Source organism: Lampetra fluviatilis, chromosome 2, assembly GCF_964198595.1.
Source record: "Lampetra fluviatilis chromosome 2, kcLamFluv1.1, whole genome shotgun sequence".
NCBI lineage: Eukaryota > Metazoa > Chordata > Hyperoartia > Petromyzontiformes > Petromyzontidae > Lampetra > Lampetra fluviatilis.
The window spans coordinates 12,913,917-12,932,773 of NC_136276.1; the positions used below are offsets into that span (position 1 = coordinate 12,913,917).

An 18,857-nucleotide genomic window follows, 5' to 3' on the forward strand; every position below is an offset into this window, starting at 1 on the left:
TTGCATCCCACCCCCTCATGTGCTTGCTGGCCTTCAAAGGTGCTTGCTAGTAGCACTTTCTCCAACAATCTGTGAAGACTATACAGTGGTTCTTTGCCTCTGTGTGAGAGTGTGGGTTTGCAGGCGAGAACGTCATCATCGCTTGCAGCTGGGGTTGGCATTGTCCCCCCCCCACCCCTTTTCCTGACGCCAAAGGGAAATTGGCGAGGTTTAAAAATGTAGCTCATGCAGCTGCATTGGCTGCATTGGGTATGCAGTCCAGACTTCCCCAGAAACACTGGCTAAGGGAGGAGGTGTTATGGCAAGCTGAGAAAAAGAGACAGGCCAACTCCCATCCATTTAGAACATCCCATGTTCGAGAATGAGGAGGCTTACCGCAGCCTTCGTGCAGAGGTTTCGAGAGCCATCTGGTCCTGCAAGGATACATGGTTGTCGCGGGTTGGTGAAAAGATGGAAATTGCCCAAGCAGCTCGCAATCGCAAATCACTTTTTTTTCAATTCCATCAAAAATATCATGGAGTGCCACACCCATTACCACCCTAAAGTGAAATAGTGGTGATCCGATCTCTGACCCCCAAAAACAGGTTTGCAGATTTGCTGAACATTTCTGTGAGGTCTTGGGGGAGGGGAAACTCCTCAGTTCAGATTAAAAAAACATCGGGCAAGGTGGGTTTGATCCTGCTGGGGTGCCAGTGCCTCAAATATTAGAGCAGGTGGTGCCACTTCCTGTGAGTGGCTGACTAATGTGCCATCTGTTGAGGACGTGCGAAAAGCAATCGAGAGCCTGAGACCAGGTAAAGTGCCGGGCAAAGATAACCTCCCAAGCCAACTGCTCACGGAGGGTAGCAATCATGGGCAGGTTTGCCCTATATTCCATTATGATAACTGTCTGGACCACAGGGCATGTTCCGCAATATTTAAAGAATGCTCTGGATGTGCCCCCCCCCGCCCATTGTCCATCGGTTACCTAACGGCGTGTGGAAGTCACCTGCCTACGATCCATACTAGGATTATCCAGGCTGTATTTTGTAAGGAACTTACAGATCTTTGGAAGATCTGGACAGCGTCCCATCAGTGAGCTATCCGGTAAGTAAGGCTACGTTGGCTAGGGTAATGGAGCCCGCATGCCTAGCCACCGCGTGCGCAAGCAGCTTGTGTTTGGCAGATTGAGGGTGCTAAATGGACGCGGCATGGGCTAGAGAAAAGATGGGATGATGTGGTACAGGAGGATATGGAGCTGATGACTGGCACAGGCGATATCACGATTGACATCTGCCAAGATGATTCGTGAAAGACGTTCCTGGGCAGTTAGAGTCAGTCGCTCTCCAACAACAATTGAGGATGGAGTAGCGAAACCCACAACAATGAGCGGAGCACCGGGTGGCTAAAATAAAACAAGCTGGCACAGCGGGGAGCACAGGTGGTGCATCTGTCAATCATCTCAGCGAGTCAACCTATAACAACTGGGTTCGTCCTGTGACCTCTTGCTATCGAACCATCGAAGCTTCGCGTGGCATCTCAATATGCATCTGGTCTGGCAACTGCGCTGCGGTGATATCACCGTCACTTAGTGGCGAATGGCAGCTATTGTTATTGTACCAGATTGGGGGTTGAACCAGGTAGAACCTGCCCGCCCTCGAAGCCACACAGCCCCGCGCGCGTGGGAAAGGGGCGCAACTGTGCAATTTTGTGCAAATTGCCGGTTTTCTCTCGCATTGACGACTCCATTGGAAATTATTCACCTAATTCCTGCCCGAGCACTGCTAGCCCGTGGCGTGTGGCGGTGTGCACTGCGTCTGCTCCCATACTTAGTCGCTGTTGTTGAGATGTCACTTCTCATCCGCTCCACTGAGTCTCAGGCTGGAGCCGACTGCGTGAAATCACGCGAGGCTCTGTTGTTGCACTTAATGCGCAGAGCGTTCTTTTGTTGATGCACACGGAGAATTGATTGCTATCTATTGGGCGATGAAATGTCCCAGCATCTCAAAAGTGCATCACATCTCATGTCAATGTAGTTTTTCTTTTTATTAGCATATGTGCCCCCCCCCCCCTGATGGCAGCTGTCCCTGGGTGGCACAAAGGTGAAGCAGGCATCGGCCTGCTAAGTGCGAATTATACATTTGGAAAATTTGAACCGCGACTCACTTGGACCACTTTTGTTGCATTGCGCTCGATGCTGTGAAACCACAGCCGCTAAATCGCGAGACGTCGTGTCGAACAACACGCGATAGTACGACCCGAAAACACGAACGGGAGAGCAATGCCGATGATCCTCGTAGCAAGAGTAGCCACGCATGCTCCGGGCCCCGCACTTTCAAGGGGCCCGCGCTAAATGCTTTCAAGCTATCAATTCCGGTTCAGTGATTCTGCACTTGTTCTATTACTATAGTACTATACTGCCTTCAAATGTTATGAACGACTGGGTGTTTAAGGTTGGCGATTTGTCGTATTATCTGGCTGTATAGCAAATTTAAAAAAATACAATTACTTTACTATGCAGGTAAAAAAATGTGTTTTAATATTAAAAAAAAAACTAAATTTAGGGCCCCTTTATAACATATGCTACAGGCCCCGCATTATCTTAATCCGGCACTGCGTGAGAGTGGCGACAACCCACACCGTGCGTGGCCTTCTGGCGCGGCTACGGGCGCAGCGAGGCGCGCGTGACCTCTTAATGCAGCGAGGGCCACTTTTGTTTTCAAAGACAAAATGATCAGAATTTGAGATGATGACAAGATTGTGTAGTCTGCGTCCGCCGATGCGTGGTATTTTCGCCTCGCCAAATATGCGAGGCAAAATTGGCGATTTTTTTTGGGAGGGGGGGGGGGTAGCAAATGAGGGTGGGGGGGCAACCCCCCTGAAGCTCTCTCCAGTCAAGATGTTGATGGAATCTCGGCAGCTTGGACAGGTCCACGTGTGTGGAAGGGATCAGGCTGGGGGTGGAGCCGGGCGAGGAGCCTTGGTGCAAGCCGCATTCATGGTCTGAGCCCCCAGTGCGTTTGCTGCCCATAGGGGTGATGATTGATCGAGTTCACAATTCAATTGTACGAGTCGATTGCATCGTCTTGTTTTCATTTGTCTCGTTGCTCCGTTGTTCCGTCCCGTTTCTCAAAGAAACCGTTGTGTTCGATTCACGTACAATTATTATCATCATCAGGAGCAGCAAAGGTCAATCCACTGCTAGATGAAGCCACCTCTGCTCCCCAACCACCAAGCTACCGAATTCGTTCAAACATTTAATAAACATACCATCTTCTTGGTTCTTTCGTTAAAGTCACGTAGAATGGAAATAATAAACTAATAAAATAAAACATGATAAAATATTTTATTATTTCCATTCTACGTGACTTTACCAAAATAACCAAGAAGATGAATCCCTGCAGTCACGAAAGCTTTAAATCGAAACATACCATCATTGACTGTTATGCGCACGATTCAATGCACGTCTCGTAAGAATCGATTTCAATCGAATGATCGTTACATTTCAAAGTAATTGGATCACGTAGATGTGCGACGCTTCCAAACCCCCTGGACTGCGAGGTGTCACGGAAGCGATGGCACAGCAAGTGGGTTCGTGAGCCCATCTGTGCTGAACCGCACGCGTTATCCCGTAACACGTGTTTTTTTTCATCGACGCAATAATATCGATTATAATTTGTCGTAATTACAGCAACAACACACGACTGCAATTTACAGCCGTCTCATAACACAAAGGATAATGTTACAACTATTCTCTGGGTGCTCCGCTGTCCTCCCACGCGTAAGACACTCCTGTAAGTGAAACATTGACCAACCGTCGCCAACCATGCAGCGCCCGCATGTCGACAAACACATTCCATAACAAACTCACAAAAATCTCAATTCATAGAAAATCCTTTGGGTGGTAGGACACGGGGACAACCTTCCTGAAACCGCCGGCACTGCCACGGCCAAATGGTGTGGTTTGGTAGCCTTCGGCAGCGATAGCGTTTGCCGGTGTCTGTTGTTGTCGTTCCCCCCCTCCCACCCTGACCCTCGCCCGAGCCCCATCTCGCGTGCTCTTCGGCCGCGGTTCACGGCGTGTGACAACAGCAGTAGCAGCAGCAGCAAGCAAGCAGCCGGAATGCTTTGCCAACGACTCGGCTATCGCGCAAAAAATCCCCAGCGTCACCGCGACAACATCCGACTCGGCGGATGTCGCACACGGCTCGGCACTGCGGCAGTTGCCTGGTCCTGCGTTTGATGGTGGCGCTGTAAGGATGGAGGTGGCTGAGATGGGTGGTGCCGTTGTGATGCTGCTGGGATCATGGTGGCGCTGTAAGGATGGAGCTGGCTGAGATGGGTGGTGCCGTTGCGATGCTGCAGGGATGATGGTGGCGCTGTGACAATGGATCCTGTTGTATGATTGATGATGATGATGATGCCGACACTGCTACGATTCGGGCATGATGGACCTGTTAAGATAGGAATGAAGATGACGATGATGCAAATATGCTGGTGGAATGATGGTGCTGTGATGCTGCTATTACGATGCTGTGACTATGATGGTGCTGGAATGTCAATGATGATGAAACGCTACATCGTGAGGTTGGGAAAACAGTTGATACGAATTCAAAACAGTTGATACGAATCATGAGTGCAGCACGGCAGGAGGACCGATTCAGTTGTCACAATCGCACATTATTCTGTGTAGAAGTCACTTTTGTGTACATTATTACCTTATCTCGTGATTATAATCCCCAATAAATTGAAGAAAATAACGATAAAAGGGACAATACACTCAAAGACAAATCAAACTCCCAGGGTCCTTTTCTGCTCACACGTGCCTTTCCTGGAGGGAACTCCACACACTCCCATGACGAGTGGAACAATCTTTATCACCGGTGAAATCTCTCACAATGGTGCAAATGTTATCCAACCTGGTGAGATGAAGTACAGTACTGAGTAGACTAACGACCAGGAGTTGAACTCGTACCCTCCTGATCGTGAGTTGGGGATCTAACAGCTGTGTTACCCTTTCAAATAGTATGGATCTATCACGGGTTAATTGGCCGTTATGGATTTTGAGAGAAACAAATACTTTTTTTTATCAGGCATCATGGAGGCAAATGTATTTCTGACTCGTCTGGCGAACAGGAAATACTAATGGTTCATCAGGAATTAAATAATAATTTGGAGAAAAAATGGACAAGAGGGGTGAACGAAGAATTTGTGAAAGGTACATTAGAGGAATGCGCGTTCGTGATGGGGAGATCTTGGGAGGAAGAGATCTGATCGGGCTGGCGAGCTCTGTGTACAGGGAATGGAGACGTGGGGAGAGATCACGTGGAGCGATGCTGGTTGCGAAGGTGGAGCTGGAGTGAGGCGAGAGAGACCTGAGAAGGTGAGATTGGACACACCTGGATGGAATCAAGGCAAGAGTTGTATAGAGCTAACATCGCAAAGTTGTACAGCATTGTCAGTGTTCATTAAAAACAGGTGAAGTTTCTCCATTACATTGCTCATTATTTCAGAATTTGCCGAAGCTTGAAATGCTGGAATCTGGCTCCCCTTGGCAGGATAATTTGATGGCATCTGACATTGTCAGTGATCACACTTTCACAGCAAACTGACGAGACGTCTCAAGAAAGCGTGCACCATACAAGAGGTGCGTGCATTTTAATAAATGCAATGCTTTAACATTTTCTTTTAAAATTTTAAAAGACCTCCCATTCACTGAGCAGTGACATTGATGTAGTCACCACCCTTTATCAGTGTCAACAGCAGTAGCCCCAAACTAATGTTTGGGAGGCCCGAGGCTTAAAACCCAAGTGCTTTGACTACCGCCAGTTAAATTCTTTTTACATAGGCTATTATTTGTCAACGCCTGGTCCAAGTCGCATTTAATTTTCTCGGCTCACGATCTCCCGTTGTCCCTGCAGGCATGCTGTGGACACGTCCACCAAAGGGGAGGTGGAGAGTCGATTGGAAACACTATGTAGTTGTCTTTTAGCAGAAATAAGTCGTTGCGAAAACACTGACATCTACTTATTAAGCAACTAGCTCGTTTGCTCACCATACACATTCACTTTGTCAGTGTCTCCCTGCCCCTATGAGACTTGAGCAGTGCAAAAAAAGTAAGAACCTGTGTCGATGCACAGTCAGGTGGTCACGTTTGTAAGCAACTACCTGGTAATGTTTCAATAGTGGAACTTTTGTCAGATTGCGAGTGGTTTAAAGATGTAGGGCATTCTCTCACTTCAAAGGGTGCTACTGCTCTTAAAGATGATAGCGATGTCTTTCATATACCACCCCATAACACCGGGGCATCCCAGAGCGCGTAACATCTCATCTCAACATATTTGAAAGGGGACCCCCCAGTACCACATGGAGTTGTGGGCACAAAGTAACTCAGCACGTGACCTGCAATCGAGGATTGGTCCGTCAGTAGGAAGCGATATTTAAATTGATTAATCTCCGCATGACGATAGCACAATTGAGATTTAAAAAAATATGGGGAAGTAAAAAAGACAAATGAAGAACACCAGTGTGCGTTTCACACTGAGTGGTATTTATTTGTATTGAGCCTAATGGAATCATCTATTAAGTTAACCCCATGCTGAAATATGAACTCATTCTGGATGCCACAGGTTAACACAGCTCGCCTTAGTGATAACAAAATCCAAACTATCACACAATATGTAAAATTTATTTGGAAATAAAACACTTGCAAATGGAATACATAATATAAATGACGAGGCATTACAAACAAGTGTATTAAATTAAATGTTATTTCTTTTGTGTTTCCACTGCACCATTTTCAAAAAAAATTTTACCGATCATCATAGGCAGTGCCTTACCTGTCACCCATGACATTTATAATTACCACAACTTCTTACAAATTCAAGATTAGTTAACTCAATTTTTGCAGCAAATTTAAGGTTTTCATTCCAAAGGATAGTTTGCATCAATGCTGAACCTGTATTTAAAATACAAACGCATGTCACATTGCACCGTCAGTTTAAATAATTACACCTCCTATCAATACATATATGGACAGGGATTTCTAAGTTTAGCTCAGGATATAAAACAGATGTCATTCACATACGCATGAATACACGTTAGATTTTTTTTACATAGTACTGTCGACCAATGACATGCTCTAACATGGTTACAAGACTTGTTTGCTTATACAGTAAATGAATACTGCTACTGGGCACGTTCAGTTCACGACTATGGCATGCACGACGATACTGAGGGCACCGTTTGCTTAACCTCTAGCGCCCCCTCGTTGTGCTTCGGTGTGGAGTCACGGGACACACGGGGACTCAATTTGCGTGGCGCAAGGACCTTGCAGTGCGTATTCCGGCAAGCGGCGGTTATATTTTGTAACATTTCAAGGTTATGAAGTTTTTGATCTTATCTAAAAGCCAATATGTCCAATATTGTGTTCGGCGTATAAATACTACCCCTTACGAAACAAGATTGAACTTATTTTCAGGTTTTGAAATACATCTTTGTTGGCTCAATTGTATCCCCATTGTACTATAGGCATCATGCCATGCGATGGAGAACCATTCAAACCATTGCAGGAGATTTTAATGAACATGTAAAAACGAATCACTGTGACCTGCTCTTGAAATCTCTTAAGTTACCCCGTAGCTACACTAGAGGGCGACACTTCCCCACCTGCCCTGCTTGAGCGAAATTAAGTGTCACCATTTGTTGTTGTTCCTGGGTAGTGTTATTTCCTCATTGCTTATGCCTCAAAAGTACAGAAAATGGCTATTATTACCCACAAATTTTGCTTTTGTGACCAGGACAGTGATATTTTGAAATGTACCTGTTTTCAATGAGAAAACGGGCGAATTTTTGTCTTTTCGTTCACATAAAGTCAGAAAAAACCCAACATGAATCTAAAGTTACATTTATTTATACTAAAGTAATACAAAATTTACTACAAAAGATTTAGACACCAAGGCACACTACCACAGGCGGGACTGGCCACAGCGGACCGAGTTCTCTGTGGGGAGGAACAATCTCGAATAACTAACTACTTAGTAATTTTTGTATCACTTCAGTATAATTACATGTTAAATTTGATTCATGTAGTTTTTTCTGATTCATGTGAACGAAAAGACACAAATTCGCCCGTTTTCTCATTGAAAATAAGTAAATTTCAAAGTATCACTGTCCTGATCACAAAAGCAAAGTTTGTTGAGAATAATAGCCATTTTCTATACTTTTTAGGCAAAATCAATTACGAAATAACACTTACGACCCAGGAACAAAAATTGTGTTACATAGTGTAATCATTGCATGAGATTGGAGCTGATATTATTTCATTTTCAGGACTAGTTGTTAGCCCAAATGATGGGCAAAACCAATGAAAAAGTGTTTTATTAGTGCAGTTATTATATAGCCAGACTGAGACCATTAACCTATGACTGGCTGCCCAGATTCAAATCCAGAAACTCAGCAGGGCCACCTGAGCCACTCGACTACCTCAAAAAATAAATGTTAACAATGTGGTGAATGTATCAGAATGTAATGGTTTGAGGGGTCACCATGAACCCATATAGTAATACAAAAACACGTATATGCACGATTCGATTAATATAGCGATCTTCAAAATTGATGCATCGTTACTCCTGTTAATTTTTGACGGTAAAAAAAAATATTGACGATAATACATTATAGCCTGATTCACTTGTTGCTGAAGTCATCTTCGTTGTTTTGCTTCATCTGCCCATGGTCACATAAACAACAATTCACAATGAAAGTGTTTGTGTTAGATCGCGTAAGTATGAATGTGTCGTAACCCTCCACCACCTGACACAGCCAATTAGTAAGGGATTTGTCAGGTAAACAAAACGCTAATTAGTTACTACTTCAGCCAACTGGTATGTTGGAGAATAAATCCAGCAATATTGGAAAAGCACCAAGGTTATGTATTTTGGCAGTTTTATCACTCAATGAATATTAGCCCTATAGTGCTATCATAGCATCATCAATTTAAGTGGGTTTGAAATAAGCAACACACATTACCAGGCCACACAACGACCATATATGTGGTTACGTTAGGGGAGACACAAACAAACCCCCTTGAACTACGCTACCTGATAACTTCAAGTCTCCTGAATTAAAGTGAATAATACTTTTCAAAGTGCAAAAGTTAAATACCAATCCTGAAACCGTTCAGTAATTCTACACAGTACCAAAAAATGGTGAGACGGCATCTTTTAAAAAAGGACGTCATTCAAAAGCACAGGATTTTCCGCAAGTATGGAGAATTTTTACTGACGCAACAAAGCACGTGAAATATTTAAATGATGCCGATGATGAAGTGAAGAGATGGGCCATGTGGCGCATCCTTTCACAGTAGCTTCTTGATTCGGCGATCCGCTGCATTGATGCGCGAGGTGGTGCGGTCCACCAGCGAGCTTGTGTCCTCCAGAAGTTCATTCTGCCGCTCCACCTCAGCGCCCGACTCAAGTGCCAGTACCTTGATGCCTGTCAGCACCTGGCGCAGCCGAGTTGAGGATGTCAATCACTGTCATTGGCTACATTTAGAATTTCATTCAAAACGCCTTACACCCTCTCAAAATGTTCGTGAGATGAGCCACTCCAACTGTTAATGTGAATAAAATGGCACACCCTTTATATTTAAATTTAACATTTTTACACCAAAACTTTGGCTGTCGCGGGGGTTACATTCTTGCAAATATCCGCAATCTGCAAATCCGCGATCCGCAAACTCAAAGGCATATGAGAAAAATAGGGTTTGGTTCACAGTTCATAATGACACATTATCTCAAACATGAAATGGGAAGTATGATTAGAATTGTTTGTTTTAATATAATGTACCATAATATACTGTACACGTAAAAGTAAATCCGAATATAAAGTAAAGGTTAATGACATGTATAGTCAATATTAAGCAGTTTAATACCTGATAAAAAATACTTACTATGAATGATGATTATGGCGTGTGAATTCTTACTCGGGATCGCGAGCAGAGGGAAATTAGTACAGTACTTATTTACGATGCACACTATCGGAAACTTGTGTTCAACCGCAAATGGTCGAGCCATTGGGGCACACTCGGCAAACTGCACCTCAATAAATTTGGTGCGAAAGGTCAAATCCGCAATGGGAAATTCCGCGATGAACAAGGTTTTGGTGTATAACTAAATCAAGTTTACAAACGACATTACTGTTTGTTAAATGCATAAAACATCCTTTGAATAAGATGTCACAGGACTGCTTCTGAAATTTCTTCAGGGGACCTTTAACATACACATTAGGGGCAGCACTTTGCCATAACACAGAGAGCGGGTTAATAGGTGGCTCGCATGTTTACCTGATTCAGCTGGGCTGATTCCGCATCACTCACTGTCTGCCCTTTCTGCACCTGAACTTTTCCTTCAGCTTCTGAGGCTTCGTCATCACCACCCATGAGGCCACCCAGCCACCTGCCAGCTGCAATGAAGATGAAGAGTGGTATGACACAATGAGGCTAAGCACGCGGTGCCCAAAGACCAACAAATACTTTATACTGTACTGTATTCTCATGTAAGCATATGTAGCGTATTCGTCCATCAACCAGAGAATAAACTCGCACCACTGATGTGCTAAAATGTACGTGTAATCGATTACTTTATATGGTAAAAAAAATCATGTAATTACATGATAACGCAAGTTATATAACACATATACATATTTCTGCTGGAATCAACAAGTATATTTTCTGACAGAACGTGTCGTTTTCACACAAACCTGTTTGAATTAACTTGTGTCCAGATGTTTTCCTCTTGATAGTAGGTGCCGGACCCCAGGGATAAGTGGGATATGCAGAGAATTTTTCCCGGTACTGCTGCTCCAGCACAGGGATGGTATTGGTTATCTTGGCAGAGAGCAGTAGGAAAACAACATCAGGCTGCCCAATAAACCGCTGCTTGACAATGACTTCGTAAGGGCTGAGTGCCTCGATCTCGTCCACGTCACTTCGCTGGTACATGTGCACCTGCCTTCCGGCCGCGTCCTGGACCTCCAGTGCCGAGCAAAGCACGGCCAGGTGACCATGATGGAACTCCGTGCCTCGGCCTCGCGAATACATCACAGGCACACGCACTATGAGCCCTGTGGCTGCATCCTGGTGGCCTCCTCCCGGGCCAGCCGATGCTTCTTTCTGGACATGCCTCCGCTCGCTGCCATCCTCCGAAGTTTTAGTCCAACGGCTGAAAAATGAGGGCCCCTCCAGCTGCGTTAGAAGCCGATCAGCTATGCAGAGATCAGCGTTCATCTTCTGCAGGTTCTGCCCGATCCCGTCCAGCTGCTGCCCTTGGTGGTGCAAAGCTTGCGCCGCATCTTCCAGCCGGCGCTGTGAGCCCGTGGCTGTGGCCACCAGGTGCTGTCCCAGGGCTGTGGAGGAAGCAGAGGCCTGGGAACCACCCCCGAGAAGCTCCTCCCTCCAGAAATGCTCGAGCACGTTGAAGACAGCATCTCTGTTTGGCTCCAGACCCGACAGCCAGTGGCAGGCAACGCCGCCCACGTGTGTCAAGGCCAGGGCACTATACACCAGGCTTACAGTCGTCTTCTTTATCTCGCACAAATCGGCGAGGCGCGTGGAGAACAACATCGTGCTGTCCTTGTTCGCGTAAAAGCATAGGCGCCCTGGCAGGAGGCAAAAGCGTCCGGGCACCCAACGCTTGTTGGATATCAGGTAGTAGGACCCCCGCCACGTACGGATGGGGCTTTCCATGATGTCCTGGAAAAAGGAACCTAGAGTTATTTTGCTGAACTGGCACTTGTTGTATATGTTGGTTATCAAAATTTGTTATGTTGTATGCGTGCGTGGGTGAAATTATTATGTTGTATATGTGGGTTATGAATATTCAGTGAAAATAATAATAATCAAATGAAATTTGGCCAAATGTGTAATTATCCGGAAATATGTTAATTTATGTAATTATGCACATTTATTTATGCCAATTCGAGAGGTAATCGTAGTAATTATGCGAGTGGGTGTAATTATGATAATGCAAGTCGTTATGATAACCAGACCCCGCCTCGGTGACGAGGGTGGGTTATCGATCGGAATAAGGCAATTAATCGTATGCAGTTATGCAGGTGTGGTGTAAGTATGCAAGATTAACTTAGATTAACTCGGCATCGTTGTCTAGGTTCGTCTCATTCTCGCTTTAACATTCCCAGAGTGGGTATTCGTGGTTATATTTTAGGTCCCCGGTTCACCCCGTTATCGCTTTAACATTTACTGAGTATGTATTAGTGTGTTTATTAAGGTCACCAAGTTCAGATCTCAACGCAGAAGCAGATCTTATGCATAGATTTCAGGAAAGAATCACACAACCACTTTGATTATTAATCAATTTATTACTAATTCACCCTCAACTATGATATAGTATGCGAACTCTCAATCCCGGAACGTCAACACGGCATCAATACAGTATCATCAACGATTGTCTGATTTCACTTTGACAACGGCACATGGATCCCGCATAACGCGATGGTTGTTAGTGAGAGAGAGAGTCGTTAAAATATGCAAATACTATGCTGTACCGCACTCCTTATTGATCATACGCAACCCTTATCACGTTGTTAGCACCTTGGGTCACGGGACAGTTGAATATTCTGTAGAGGATGCGAGTACGTGCGGCGATTATGACTGAAAGATACTTGAAAGATTATACGGCGATAAAAAAACACAATCAAAAACAGTTATTATTCTTAAAGGCACCAATCTCAACAGATACATCGGCAGGTTATCTGACAACAGAATGGCTCGGAGTAAGGGCCTGCGACGGTGCTCCTTTTCCGAAGATCGTTATTTTATACCAAGTTTACTAATTGGGGACCAGATCACCTGATAAGGATCTGGTGGGCCACCACTCCCCACGTAAGCGTGGCTCGGCGGAAGGAGGTGCCAAGAATCAATTCGGATTGATGGATCTGTTGGGAATTTATGCGATTAAGAGTACAGCCCACTAAATATTAAAGATAAAAATTACGAATACACTTATAAACGATGGATGGCCATCACTCGGTCTCGTTGTGATGCCTTCACAGCCACGGATGGCTTATGGGTTCGAGTGTGTTTGAGTGGTAAGAGTTGTCTTGAATAGTCAGTGTTCGGAGTCGGTTCTTTATGTCAAACAGACGCCTGGTGGTCGTGTGGTGAGGGGGCGGTGCGCGTCATACGTATCAGTCGCTCCCCTGTCACCGTGGTGAATTGGTTCGGATGCCCGTTGATATGCTGTCGCAGTTCGGAACCCGGTCGGTAGGTGTCGCCCACAGCTCGCTCGCAGCGTGCAGTGTTGGATCGTCGAACAGGGTGAGCACGGAGCCTCGTCGCCAAACCGCGACCGTCACCACTCCGGCGGCAGCAGAGACCTCCGACTCGGCAGAGGTTGACCCACGCAGGCCGAGTTGAGCTGTCAAGCGGGTCTTGCCCGCCTGCAGAGGAGATGGGGAGCCGCTTGAGTCGAGCCCCGAGAGCCGGCTCCGGTGAGCCGATCGAACTCGGCTGAGTCCCAGACGAGCTGAAGAGTCGAGCCGACCCGCTGGTCGCAGCTCGCTCCTGAGTCGACCCTCCCGGTCGAGCTGAAGATGAGTCGAGCCGACCCGCTGGTCGCAGCTCGCTCCTGAGTCGACCCTCCCGGTCGAGTTGAAGATGAGTCGAGCCGACCCGCTGGTCGCAGCTCGCTCCTGAGTCGACCCTCCCGGTCGAACTGAAGATGAGTCGAGCCGACCCGCTGGTCGCAGCTCGCTCCTGAGTCGACCCTCCCGGTCGAACTGATTTCCAATACTCAGGGTCCTTTCTTTTATGCCGAAAAATCCCTTTAGATCCTGCCCACAAGGCGGGGTTTCTTTCGATTTACTGTGTCAGGATCTGTCCGTAGGTAGGTGTGTCCATGTGTGTGTCCGTACGTCCGTATGTCCTTGTGTGCATAAGTCGTCTCTCTGTCTGGGTGCGATATTATCTCTTGTCTGGCCTTCTTCATGAACCAAAACACAGACGTTACAAATCGTCTCATAGGCGTCTTTGTCCGTGTTGCACCACCTGGAGGGAGGGGCAACACTCCCTCCGACCCTCACCGATGCACAAAGAAACGGTTAAAAAGTTTTAAGTTAACATTTGTCCCTTACCATTTCACAGTTATGATTCTGTATGTAACCTAAGGTCTGTCGTTTCCCATCGTGGTGCTTGACTCAAGTGGAGGTGTTTTCCCGAGCGTATACACACTCCTATCCCGCGCTGCGGGGATACAAAGACGGCCGGGATCTCCCTTTCTCTCCGACCCTGGGTTTAACATCGCTCTTTTATTATGTATTTTATATTCGACCTGGTGGTGATTCATCCCGCATATGCTTCGGGTCGAGTTGTATAGAAATTATTAAAGTATGGAAATAACATTTCATATCAATAACTTTAGCCTACTCTGTTGTTAAATTCCGACTTTAACGTTACTTTAATAGCAATACAGAATAATTGAGCTTTTTGTCTTAACTAGGCGAACGCGAACTTCTGGTGACCCCCGCAGCCTGTGTTCAGCTGGGTCTGCATCCTTGAGAGATACACAACACTCTTATTGTCGTGGCCATCCAACCTTCTGCTCTGGGAGTGTTATTAATTTCAGGACAAAGGCCCCCTCACGTTCAGACGTGCAGGGTTGTTTAAATCAGCTCCCTCCCCTGTGCACACAGCCTTGAGCTGGGTTTATCTTTGCTCCCTCAGCTGCAGGAGGACAAGGCGTATTTCTACCTCCTCCCTGTGTGCACGTGTTCCAATTAGCTCGGAATCCCTAAACACACAATCAGTGATGATTCCTGGCTTTCTGTGGTTGTGATTTAGACAAAGGCGCCTCTGCTTCCTTTAATTGCCTTTGAGTTGACACTGCCCTATTATTCGCCCATGTGCTGAGGTCATAGAATTCGTTTTGACTTCAGTAATATTAACATTCAGTATTGGATTAGCAAATGGGCAATGGTTCATTGATGTAGCTCGCAGCCTGGTCTCCAATTTGAGCGAGCGCGAGGATCGATAATTTAGCCTACTCTGTTGTTGAATTTCGAATTTTGACGTTACTTTAAAACCATGCAGGATGGTTGGGCTTTTTGCCTTAACTATGTCTGGCTGACTCTCCCACTGTCTCTGCCGCCTGCACGGGTGCCATGTGCCCGTTCATCAGGCCTTATCTTTCCTTGAAGCAAGGTTGCAAATTCTGCCATCCTAGCCCTCCTCCAGTTCATTACTTAACAACACCTGGTGTTTTGCAGTTTGCTGCGCTTTGGTGTGTTTTCATTCATTATATATCAATTTTGGAAGAAGGTGTTAGGATACAACACACTACCGAGATGCTAAGTTCAAATATGTGTTGCAGCCACCCATGTTTAAACGGGCCTCTCAGGTCCAGCGAGTTAATGGTCTCATCTTCAATGATTGTACAAAAATGATCATGACTTGAATGTGTTATTGCCTAATGTGGCATCTATCAAACTCTGATTACAATACAAAGAACACCTCAACAGCAGATCATATACAAAAGTGCACTACGCTTTGAATAAGAGACAATTGAAGGGCGAACATTAGTAGTTCTGAAATTCCACCTTCTAGAAGCCATTCGGTATACGATGTTGATGTCAAAACGCTTCATGCGGACTTTCCAAATGGATATGGTCTCTTCCTATGGTAATTCATAAAAATACACACAAGCTTAGTCACGTTATCTACAAACGTTATTCACGTTTCTCTGGCTCCATTAAAATGTTGTTACTCAACGTTCCTGTGTAGTCAACAAGCATTTACAAATGCTGGCAGCAATAGTAGGGCAATGTAAGTCTGGCTTCAACGATTCTTTGTCCCAATGAGCTCTCATCCAGATATACAGGTATCACTATTCATATTACGAATGGATGCCTCCTCACGCAATGTCGGCTGCGGAGGTTTTTTGACCACACGGTGGTACTTCACCATTGCTGGTCAGTGCGGCCTCATGCAGACCCAGCACCGTTTCAGATATCACTCGGCATTTCCTGTTTTCCAGAGCCGCAGCAAGTACTGCGCCACCGTTCCACCCACTCATTATGCTGCACTGTCATCAAAGTCTGTTAATGACGAAAACCCCTGGACAAGAGCAAAAGCCCATCATAAGAAAAACAACTGTACTGTAATAAAGTAAACTTTAATAAAGTACAGTTGAGGGGTGGCGCGGTCAGGGCCGGATAAAGGGTTATGAGTGGTCTACGGCCGATAGGAGGGCCTTTTGCACTATATATTACAAAAACAAAATTAAGTCACCAACGTACAAATTATCAAATGTATTCTACTCAAAATAACTGCATCATATACATCACTACACCGATGTAGTAAAAAATACGTTTTCCCCCCCTTAGATTTAGCTGTAAAAAAGTCATCAATGGTGTAATCGCAATTCAAAGACAAAAAACCCCATTTCCGATGGCCGTGCTACCGTGTCGCTTTGCTCCAGCGCTTCAAACGTGGCACGGGAGGGCCTTAGAGAGAGAGAGGGTCTACACAACCAAGGGACATTAAGGGCCTTATTAGCCTCATGGTTTAACCTGGCCCTGTGAGCAGCAGTCAGTGTGTATTTATACTGGGAGAATCCGAATAGCTATCAAGCTCTTTTTGCACATATGTCCAATAGGGGACAGGTCTGAACGTTACAACAATGCAAAACACAATAGGGAGTGAAACGTACAGTATAGGAAAGGTAAACAAATCACTTAAAATATTTATACAAATACAACTAAACTATGTATTTTTTCTTACCGGGTAAAGCCCACTCAGCTATTCGTTTATATTTAAGTCAGCACACCGCTATAAGACATTGACCACCCGGAGTTTGATTTTCGATCACGGCTAAGTTCAGTGGAGAATGACGTCAAATTAACTGATCACTGGCGACCTCACTGACCACAGTGGGCAATATTCGAGACGACCCGCAACTCCCCATGTACCACAAGTGCGTGGAGAAGAGACCCTTCGTCCAGCTAATGGATCTATTAAAGGAGGGCTGTGGACCAATAAAGATGCGGGTAGATACGACTGACAATAACTACGAGACGTGCACAACAAATATCCCCCGACATATCGCGTTAAGAGACTATTGGGGGCAAGTGCTGTGAGCGAGTGGCACCAATGAAGGTCGGCACGGTGGCACACGAGGGGGGCGGTGGGTGTCCAGCACCACGCCCGGCTGCCTTTGTCTCCCCACTGGCGATGTTTACACATCGCACCGGGTACTCATTTGAGGCTGAGTCGCCCTAGGGGAGGGCCCAATGGACTTGTTACAGATAAGCGTCATTGTTGGTGTTGTCCGTGAGCGTGAATCGAACTCGGGTGGCCGGCTTCGTAGCGCAGCGCGCAGCACACGCGCACGAACCACACGAGTGCGACTTTCATATACAAATGTAACAACAACACAATATACAACAACAACAAACCCTGGGCGGCCGTGAGATCAACCATGAGAGACAGGGCGAGACTCACCCCACGCACACAACTGCTTCTCTGTCTCGCACGGCGAGCACGCACGCAAGAGCCTCACTCGCACATCGAGTCGACGCGTCTTGCAGGTGCCCTCCGATCAGCACGGCTGGCTACGTACGGCACGAAAGAAGTCCGACATTAATACGTGCCTCCGTGTCCTTCGCCTCCGTTGACGAGCCGAGAGTGTGGACGAATAACCACGGCGGGGTCTGCTAGGCCGCGGCTATTACGAGCCCGTTCTTGTGTCGAACGGCGAAGTTAGAAACTCGACACGTTCGTCAATGGCACTGCCGTAAATAGGAACAACAACAACACGAATAAGAAGATCTATTTAGGTAAAACGGCGTGAAAATTCTCCTTTTCTCTTCATGCGCAAGGCGACGCGGCCCCGCGATGCCCTCTCCTCCCAGCGGAGGCGTCATCAGTGCGGGACGAACCAGACAGGGGTTGTGGTTTTCACAGACAGGGGTTGTGGTTTTCACAGACAGGGGTTGTGGTTTTCACAAACAGGGGTTGTGGTTTTCACAAACAGGGGTTGTGGTTTTCACCACCCCTATCTGGGGGGTGGGGGCAGTGTTTGTGCCGCGTCAGACAGAAGCAATTCCTCCTGCAGCTGCTGTGGCTGGCGGTGGGGTTCGAGTCCTGGGGGTGGGGGTGGTGCCGAATCGTCGCTGTTCGTTTAAAGGGCGCCTCCGATTTGCGGTGGATTAAAGTATAGGGGGACGATTATTTGGTGGATTTGTTAGGCGCAAGTACCGTTTCTGTATCGCGTGTGGCCAGGCCCGAGTCTGCAACATTAGCTAACAGCTGATTGGGCCTTTACCTGGTAAAATAAAAACGAATATTTTAATATTTTATTGGTATTTTTAAAAAGTAAATTGTTTACCTTTCCTATGCTTTGCGCTCCGATCGTGTTTTTTATATTATGTTCTGCCCCGCCCCGACTGACCATCTGTGAGAAAGAGCTTCATATCTCATCGGATTCCTGCATTTATAAATATTCTGATTGTAATGTCCGTTTCGTTGTGCTGTATGTTGAGTTTACACTGAGCTCTTCAGCTCTATTTCAGAAGCTACCTGGCCCTTAATGACAGCTCAACGAAGTGGCTTATGTGGCAATGTATAGCAAACACTCTCAAGAACATGCTATACCATAGCAGGTATTCTTTTCTAGGCACAATGTTCATTTCCATGATTCCGTTCAAATTTTTACATTACTTCGCCTTGACTGCTTCCCTCGTATATATTTTCAATTGTTTAACGAACCTGTTGTATAGATACTTAAGAAAAGTATCTATACCTTACTGTATATAATGTGGCATTTCGGGCAATGTTCTTCACGGTACATGATTCCTTTCTTCATGTG

General features: G+C 46.0%; 1 protein-coding gene across 3 annotated transcripts; it reads right to left on the reverse strand.

Annotated features, from left to right (window-relative positions):
• Positions 1-6,651: 6,651 nt before the first annotated feature.
• On the reverse strand, positions 6,652-17,916 carry SNAP47 (synaptosome associated protein 47). 3 transcript variants are annotated; one of them, XM_078870084.1, is made up of 4 exons: positions 17,641-17,916; positions 10,738-11,728; positions 10,322-10,440; positions 6,652-9,481 (listed from the first exon to the last, which is right to left on the reverse strand). In XM_078870084.1, the coding sequence occupies exons 2-4, from the start codon at positions 11,720-11,722 to the stop codon at positions 9,335-9,337; spliced, it is 1,251 nt and encodes a 416-aa protein (XP_078726210.1). In that variant the 5' UTR covers positions 11,723-11,728; positions 17,641-17,916; the 3' UTR covers positions 6,652-9,334. The 3 variants fall into 3 exon arrangements, with proteins under 3 accessions (XP_078726210.1, XP_078726200.1, XP_078726190.1); XM_078870074.1 differs by having other exon boundaries at positions 17,492-17,916; XM_078870064.1 differs by having other exon boundaries at positions 13,202-17,916.
• Positions 17,917-18,857: the final 941 nt, after the last annotated feature.